Consider the following 9,390-nt stretch of genomic DNA (forward strand, 5'->3'; position numbering starts at 1 on the left):
CTGACACTGCAGATAATTGGAACCAAAGTTAGATTCAATGACTAGAAAAAAAAATACTTTTACAGTGTTCAAAAAAGCTAAAAGCTGCTAAGCAGGAATGAGTTAGGATTTTTTGTTTACATACATCATATGTAACAAAAAATATTTTTCTACTGTGACTAATTAAGCTTCTATTTTTAAAAAAAAAATGTTATTTTAGAACTTGAAGGTTTGTATTGTAATAAATTCAAAATTTTATGAAAGATACTGTACACATTTTTTTTTCTTCAAGTTAACTTTCATACTATTTATGGTTGCAAGAAAGTTTGCAACAACGATTAAAATTTACTGAAACGAAATTCAAAGGCTTTATGTTGTAGGCAGTTATAAGGAAACAAAGTAAAGCTCTGCTCTATGGGGAAAATCTTATACTGAACGTACTGAATTATCAAAAATTCCATCTCATGTTACATTTTAATCTTGATATTTTGAATTATGAGTGTGTTTTGGTTTTAGCCTCTCAATATCGTTGCTGCAAGATTTACATGGAATGGTCTGTCTAAAGCCAAGGGATCCTTCTTTGTTGGTGTTAGTCCGGAGTTTGACATCGCCATCTACACCGCATGCGCACTGACCCGGCCAAATGCGAGCTGCTCCTTCACAATGGCGGGAAATTCACTTCAAATCCAGACTTACGACGTAGCACACAAGACTGGATTGCAAGTGGCGACAGCTTATCCAAACATTTAAACGATTTGTTTTAAAGATAATTTTGTGTCTGATTAAATATTTTTTCAAGGAATTTGATATATTTAACAAAAAGTTCAGTCACAAAGTGCAAACTCAAAGAAAAATGAAATTAAGCTTTATTCATAAAATCCTTACAAACAAAGACACATGGGTCCCAATAAATGTTCAACAAAGCCTCTTACTTTACTCCTCACTAAGATATTAACAGAAGTGAAAAAATATTTCAAGGGTAGTATGCAACAATATATTCGAGAAGTGGGATAAATTAGAATTTAAAAATTCTTTTGGAACATTTGAAATCTCAAGATTTTGCGTAAATCAATAGCTTATAAATACTTACGACTCTAGAACTTTATACACAACCAATCCCCACGATAAAGTAAAGTCTAGGTTTTTAATATAACCGACAGCTGATTTTTCAATAAAAATTGAACTCAAATATTTACCTACCTTGTCATTAATTGGTCATTTGCAAAATTATTTTGTTAAAACACTTACTGATTGCACGCACAAGTACTCTGAAGTTGACATAAAAAAGAAGCTTAAGTTTCTGATTGACAATATTTATGTGGTTTTTGGAGTCCAGGTATTCAAACAATCCATTTGAATTCCTATTGGTATGAAATACGCCTCATTATTACCAGACCTAAAGATTTTTATTCAAATGAAGCAGAATTTAATCAAAATCATGTGCATGAAAAGAAGAATACACTTGCTGTGGCCTTCAACGCACATTTATATATGTCGACGACGTATTGTCGAGTAACAATGTATTTTTCCATTCTTATGTCGATATGATATATCTCGGTGAGCTCGAGATAAACGATACCAAAGAGTCTGACACACCTGTTTCATATTTTGAATAATTTTCATGAACTTGAAAAAGACGTTCATGGTAATCTAACAACCAAGCTCTAAGATAAAATTGATGACTTTAACTTTTCAATCGTCAATTTCCCTTACTTCTGCAGCAATATACCTTCATCAACTGCATCTTGAGTTTATGTATCTCAATTCGATACGCAGGAGATTGCTCTATGTATGTACAATTTCTAAAACAAGGTAAATTAATGACAAACAAGTTGATGATACTAAAATATTATCGATCTCGTTTAAAGTCATAATTTAGTAAGCTCTATGGTCGATACAATGACCTTGTCAGCAAATGCAATTTATCAGTGAGTTAAATGCTGACTGACGTTTTTCATACTAATTGTTAGTCCATTATTTACACACTAAATTGACGATGGATTTTCCGTTATTTCCCGACCATGACAAGGCGGATGTGACCGGTTGGCATGGGATGCCCACTCATCCATGGCATCAGATCCCACTTCTCCAATATACTGAAATGTAAAATGTTGATAACGAACACTTTTTGAGCTAAAAAGTCCATTTAACAACACAAGATAGGAGCGGAGCCGACACGGACCTCCAAAACATCAGAGGTGGGATCAGGTGCAAAGTTGGAGTGAGTATCCCCTGCCGATCGGTAACACCCGTCGTGTGTTCCTTATCACAATTGGGACATAAAAAATCCGTCGTCAACTCAGCGTATAAATTAATGCCTGACAATAAGAATTGAAAAAGTCAGTCTGCATTTGACGCAATGATAAATTGTATTTGCTGATAAGGTCACTGTATACATTCCAAAATGATGAATTTAAACGAGTCTGCTACTATACTTGTTTCATCGATTTGTTTGTTAATAATTTACCTCGCTTCCGAAATTGTACCTACACAGAACATGCTCTTGCATATCTAATCAACTGAGGTACTGTATACAGGGAAATTTTCGCCCCCGTTTTATTTTCGCCCCTTTCGCCCTACCCTCATTTGGTCGAATTTAAAACGAGGCGAATTCAATGAATACAGTATAATTTCTTAAACAAAACTTTGACAGGGTGAATTTAGAGTGGGCGAAATTTTTCGCAAGTGTGAAAGAGCGAAAATAACACGGGGCAAAAATAACCCTGTATACAGTATATAAACCCCGTACGTTGGTGTGTTGCTACAGAAGTAAGTGAAGTTGATAATTCAAAACTTAAGTTAATGTCATAAATTCATCATAAAGCTTATTTGTTAGATTACCATAAACGTCGTTTTCAAGTAAAATTTCCAAATATGAAACAGATGTGTCAGACTCTGTGGTATCTTTTATCTCAAGCTCACCGGGATTAGATTTATTGATTGTATAGTGTGTATTACTCCCTTTCAAGAATTTTTCATCCATTACCTAATGCGATATGGGACCTCTTTTTATATGTTCTCATCGAAAGGACCGTCGATCTCCACGTCCCAAAGTTGGATTCTAACCCGCGACGCAAAGATCTTACTTCTCGACTCTAAAGCAAACGCTCAAACCACTGCGACACAAGGACAACCTCACCGGGATATATCTCATCGATATAAGAATGAAAATAAACATCGTTAATTTAATTGACAATTACAGGTGATGAAAGTATATTGCTGCATAATTAAGAAAAGTTGACGATTAAAAAGTAATAGTAATCACGTTTATCATAGAGCTTGGTTGTAATATTGCCATATTTCAAGTAAAATATTTAAAATATGAAAGAGATTTGTCTGACTCTGTGGTATCTTTTCTTTTAAGCTCATAGGGATATGACATAATTATAATAATAACCATTGACAATAAGTCGTCAATATATACAAATTTTGAGTTGAAGGCCATAGCAAGTAATTTTGTCTTTCCAAGTATAAGATTTTGGACAAATTTTGCTTCATATGATCTGAAATTAGATAAACGACAAATCAGGTACATTTATTGCTAATATAATAGAATAATTTTTAATCTAAGTTACCTGCATGTTCTGTCACAACCCAGCTTATCTGTTTGTGATTAAGTAGATTGCAAAAGAAAACACAACGAATTTATTTTCTAAAAAAGCGCATATTTGGATACGTTTTCTGCCTCTGTTACAATGATGATTGGGTTCTCTTTGCCAGATTTTCTTTACTTTAATTTACTATAGTAATCTTGGGATATTAAATTATCTTGAGTTCACCATTCTTTTTGAAAGTTTGGCATCAGTTATCTACTGCGACGCCGGTTTACAAGCTCTTGACTGAAGAAGCGGTATCTTGGTCCTGTAGTGTAATTCAGGAAATTCTTAATTCGCAGCTCCAAAATAAAGCTGAAGCGTTCTTTGACAATTGCATCCAGAGGGCGATATCTTGCAACCGAGTAACACTTTTGATGAATACAATGTATGTGCCATGACGTAATAGTTGGTGATGATGGCACAAGAGAGTGTCCAAACGTGTTCAAAGCACACTGAAATCATCGATATAGTTTGTGAGGATTGTGATAAATTTCTCTGTTCTCAATGTGTAAAAAATGATCATGGATATCATAAATGGGTTTCTCTTTTTCGGGCCTCTGCAGAAAGAAGAAACGAAATTTCTCGAATCCTGGGGTACATCAAGAAGGAAAAGCTTCCATGCATTGATGATAAATTAGAGAAGACATCACAGCAGATAGAGGAGAACAAAAATCAATATGAGACGCAAATAAAGGAGCTTTGGGAGCATAATCATGATATCGTAGCCAGATTGTCAGAAATTATAAAACACCATGAGAAAAATATGAAAGACAATCTAACAAAAAAGAATCAACAGGCAAACGTTTTTAAAACTCGTTTATTGGAGAAAAGAAAGCTTCTTGCTGACAAAGTAAATTTCCTAGAAGAAAACAGCACATTGTGTGATTATAGTTTGGTGAACCATCACAGAGAACTGAAACAGATACTGTCTGACACAGAATTTGATATAACAAACAGACAACTATCAATTCGATACAAACCAGGGAAAGTAAATCATGAATATCTAGAACAAATGACTGGCCAAACTTTGAATTTAGAGAACATAAATGCAACAAAATCCGGTGAATTTAAATATGAACGTGATGGAATCTCTGTTCTTGAGTCATTGAATACCGACAAATGCTACATGAAAGCATGTAATTCCGACTATGTAGAACAAGTGGACAAAAGAGGCGATAAGAAGCAGAAGTTCAACATAGTTCCTAATGATATGTGTGTTAATTTGCTGACGACGGCCATGTTTATTTCACTGACAAAGGTAGTAACTCCATCGGCTGTTTCTCTTCTTCAGGATCTCGGTCGACAGTCTTCAGTACTCATCCTCTAGTGCCATTAGGTATCGGTCACTCTCGAGACGGGCGTGGTGGTCTTCTGGTCACTCTGAGTGAGGAGTTTAATAGAAATAAATCTGATCGGTTTTATTTGAATTCGAAAAGCAGACGTCTGCTTAAACGTGTGTCGTTTACGGGTGACTTCATCCAAGAGATATAATATCAGGAGGACGGACAGACTAGGCTTTATACGTGGTCGCGGAGAGTCACGCAAAACAGGTACGCTGAAACATGCGTTGTAAACCAGAAGAGTTTGACCTCAGCTGAATTAGTGATATTGTCTGCTAAGGGTAAGATAAAATCTGTCTACGAAGGATGGATCGAAAACTTTACACCGTATGATGTCGTATATGACTCTTGTTGTAACATCCTTACTACTGACAAAAGTAACTCTGTCTGTTGTGTTCATGTGTTAAGTCGACAAGGGGAATTCTTAAGGTACTTACTGACAGAGAGAGAATTGAATGCCCCAATGTCTTTATCTCTTTTTAAGTCAACACTTTGGCTTGGAGAAAGTAATGGAGTTTTAAAAGTCCCAGGTAGCACTACAATGTTATTAAAACGTTTTCAAAACAATGTTATTTTGTATGGTTTGTTAAACGTTATCCTAACGTTCTTCAAAAACATTGTCATGCAATGTTTTGAAAACATTTTGAAAACCTTTTCAAAAATTTTTAGCAACGTTTTCAGGATATTTCTAACATGTTTAAAGGATAAAAAAAAAATCTACAACAGAAAATTATTTTACTTCCTATAGTTTTATTTTGTTTAAACTATTTCACGAATGTATCCACACGGTCAATAACAGTCTTCTTAACAGAGAAGAATTGTGGTTTAAACTATTTCACAAATGTAATCCATGAAGTTCCACACAGTCAATAACAGTCTTCTTAACAGAGAAGATTTGACACAATTGAAATTAGAAAAAAAATTACAATATCCCTCTTCCTTTGAAAATCCTCTGTTTGGCACTTGGACTTCTTTGTTTGCTTCTGAAAAACAAAGATATAAAGGATAACTTCAGAAGGTTTAAAAACTATTAATTATCATAAATCCGAAAAATGCAAGGAAAGCGTGTGTTTTTGGCAACAGTTCTATAAAATATATACTAATAGGGATATGGAGATAACGAACAGTATTCAAATAAATCTATCTCCGTAATGCATTGTTGTCTGGAACATTCAAACATACCTAAAAGAATTTTTTATACATTTTTTCACGAAGTGATTTTTTAAGGAATCAATGTGGCATATAACATGTATAAAACAATAACAAAAGAACAGAATAAAAAAACAACACATTTTTGTTTAAATTCATTTTTATTTAATATGCTTTAAAAGATATCACCCTGTAATTAATAACAAACAATCAAAAGAGTAAATGCTTAATGTATATTTTTTAAGAATTGAAATATAGAAATGTTTGTAGTTTCTATAACGTTTTAATAACGTTTTCCAAACATTTTAAGACAATGTTATATTCATGTTTTCTGGTATCATTTGTAATCAGAATTTATGATAAATTTCATTCAATTTAAAAATAAATATGCTTAATATTTGAGTCAACGTACACAACACACTGTTTATACTCTTAATATCATATCAAGAATTTTTAGAATAGTTTTTCCCAAACAATGGAATGTGAAAACATTTTTATATAATGCTTTTTAAGCAATAAAAAATGATTCTTATAATCATTATAAAAATGATATGGAAAAATGTTTTCTAAAAACTTCCTTCCAACCAGTATTAAACTTTATTAAAAACATTTTAAAAATGTTTTTGAGAAACGTTTTCTAAAAACGTCATTATAACCTAGATAAACGTTATAAAAACATTTTTAAAACATTATGTCAAAAGCGTTTTGGAATAACAATAATATGGAATATAATATGTTATGAAAACGTTTTGTGCTACATGGGGTATTTAATTATGAGAGTGTGTCGTGGTCGTCCGACCTGTAAACGGAATGATTGGATGTTTTAAACAATATATTTCTTCATTGATGTTCACATTTTTCAGTGTTATACCACTCTATGTTTTCTGCCTCAAAGTATAAATTCTATGTCATAGTCATGCGAAATTTCAAAATAATGTCACATATGTTGTATGGTGAGGAGGAATAAGTGAACAATCATTGAAAATTCATAAATACATATATAATGAAAATATATGACCGTTATTTTGGCCCCCATATTACATCTAGCAGCTGCCAGAAAAAATATTTTTCCAACTGACACTTACCGGCTTCCGTAAGAAGATGATTGAATTTTGTGCATTTTTATTTCGATGCCTTATCAGGTTTGGGGAATTTAAAGTTAGGTCCCTCATATAAGTTTACAGAAGACTTGGATTGATTTACAAGCCCGAAACATGTTGAGACGCCATTAGACCAACAACTATTTTCTGACTATTGTGGTTTGCAGGCAGGCGAATTCCTAAATTCTGGAATCGTAATGGCACAGGATTGTGTACAAACGTGTGTAAAGCACAATGCAATCATTGATGTGTTTTGTGAGGATTGTGATCTATGTCTTTGTTCTGACTGTACAAGGTGTGACCACGGATCTCATAATTGGGTCACACTAGTTCGAGCTTCAACAGAAAAGAGAAAAGAACTCTCTCAAATTCTTAATTATGTCAAAAATGAAAAACTGCCTGACATCGATAAGCACATTGAGAAAACATCGAAACGGATTGAGGAAATTGAAAACCAATGTGAGTCGGAAATAAACAATCTAAGGATGCATAATAATGAGATCATAACTAAATTATCAGAAATTATGATCTATCGGGAGAAAAAAATAAGAGAAAACCAAAAGAAAAAGAATGAAGAGATTGAGATTTTGAAATCAAATTTACTAGAGAAACGAAAAATCCTTGCTGAGAAAGTTGAGTTCCTAGAAGAATATAGCACTACGTCGGAGCTTAGTTTGGTAAATCACCACAGAGAGCTAAGAAAAATGCTATCAGAAACGGACATTGATGAAAGAAACATACACCTTTCAGTGAGATACAGAAAGGGGAAAATCATAAATGAGGAACTGGAACAAATGATTGGACAAACTATAAATTTAGATGATATAGGTGCAGAAAAATCTTGTGAATTTCAACATGGATGTAATGGAATCTCAATTCTAGAGGCTCTGAACACAGACGAATGCTTCTTAAAAAATATCAAATCCAGTTACGTTGAACAAGTTGACAAAAATGGCGAAGAAAAACAGAAATTTAACATAGATCCCGATGATGTATGTGTCGCGGACGACGGTCGTGCATATATCACTGATGCCAGCAGTAACTGCATAAGCTGTATCTCCTCCTCAGGATCTCGTTCGACAGTCTTCAGTGCGCATCCTCTGGTACCAGTAGGAATTTGTAAATCTCGTGATGGACGTAGTGGACTTTTGATTACCTTGAGAGAAGAGTTTGATAACAGTGAATCTGATAAGTTTCTTTTAAATTCACAGAGTAGACGTTTGCTTAGGCATATGTCGATAATGGGGGATCTCAACCATGAAATAGAATTTGAGAAGGACAGCGAGTACAGGCTATTTACATACCCATGGAGAGTCACGCAAAACAGGTACGCTGAAATTTGCGTTGTAAACCAGAAGAGTTCCACCTCAGGTGAACTAGTGATTTTGTCTCGGAACGGTAGGAAGAAGTCAGTCTATGGAGGGAAGGTGGAAGATTTTACACCGTATGATGTCGTATATGACTCCTGTTGTAACATCCTTGTTACTGACGGAAGTAACCATTGCGTTCATGTGCTGAGTCGTGAAGGAGAATTCTTGAGGTACTTACTGACAGAGAAAGATGTGAATGATCCAATGTCTTTATCTCTATATAAGTCTACTCTTTGGCTTGGAGAAAGTAATGGACTTGTTAAACTATTTAATTATAAGAGTGTGTCTTGGTCATACGAACTGTATAGTACTTGAACTGATTCAAATTTTCTGATTAAACAGATTTTTTCGCTTATTTTTATGAAATGAAATAATTATGAAAAATTAGATATGTCTATGTATTATTGTAATATCATACATAACATCACATTAAAAACACAAGGCTCAGGGGCCACATCGCTCACCTGAGAACTGTCGCTAGGAAGAAACTTAGAAAGCAAAAGTCAGTTTAGTATTGACAAATTTAATTGTCCCGACCTGATTTGAAGAAAATTGAATCTACTCAACCTGAAAATAATTCTTTAAATCTTATATTTCCTGGACCATTGGTTTTTGAGAAGAAGATTTTTCAGTGATGCCATTAATTTTTCTCTTGAAATATCTCCTATTGGAGGAGGTAGGGTGTTTTTTAAAGCTGAACACGATTCGTAAAAGAAATGTGTCCGCCATTTTTGTTCCCGAGTCTCGCTGTGATGCTTATCATACGAATAATTTTTGGGTTGAACTAATCAGTACCTGAAAAGGGTTTGTTTACTATTTCCGCCCAGGCGGCACATAATTTTACAGGCATTTTAAT

General features: G+C 33.9%; 2 protein-coding genes across 2 annotated transcripts; both read left to right on the forward strand.

Moving 5' to 3' along the window:
* The first annotated feature begins 3,990 nt into the window (after nucleotides 1–3,990).
* Nucleotides 3,991–4,902, forward strand: LOC134253530 (tripartite motif-containing protein 75-like). Its single transcript, XM_062736050.1, has one exon. It carries the CDS (start codon nucleotides 3,991–3,993, stop codon nucleotides 4,900–4,902), a length of 912 nt encoding a protein of 303 aa, XP_062592034.1.
* Nucleotides 4,903–7,361: 2,459 nt separating this feature from the next.
* LOC134253532 (uncharacterized) lies at nucleotides 7,362–8,849 on the forward strand. Its single transcript, XM_062736051.1, has one exon. It carries the CDS (start codon nucleotides 7,362–7,364, stop codon nucleotides 8,847–8,849), a length of 1,488 nt encoding a protein of 495 aa, XP_062592035.1.
* The last annotated feature ends 541 nt before the right edge of the window (nucleotides 8,850–9,390 follow it).

The sequence above is a fragment of the Saccostrea cucullata genome, unplaced genomic scaffold, assembly GCF_032062105.1.
Source record: "Saccostrea cucullata isolate Sc308-1 unplaced genomic scaffold, CSIRO_AGI_Scuc_v1 ctg19059, whole genome shotgun sequence".
NCBI lineage: Eukaryota > Metazoa > Mollusca > Bivalvia > Ostreida > Ostreidae > Saccostrea > Saccostrea cuccullata.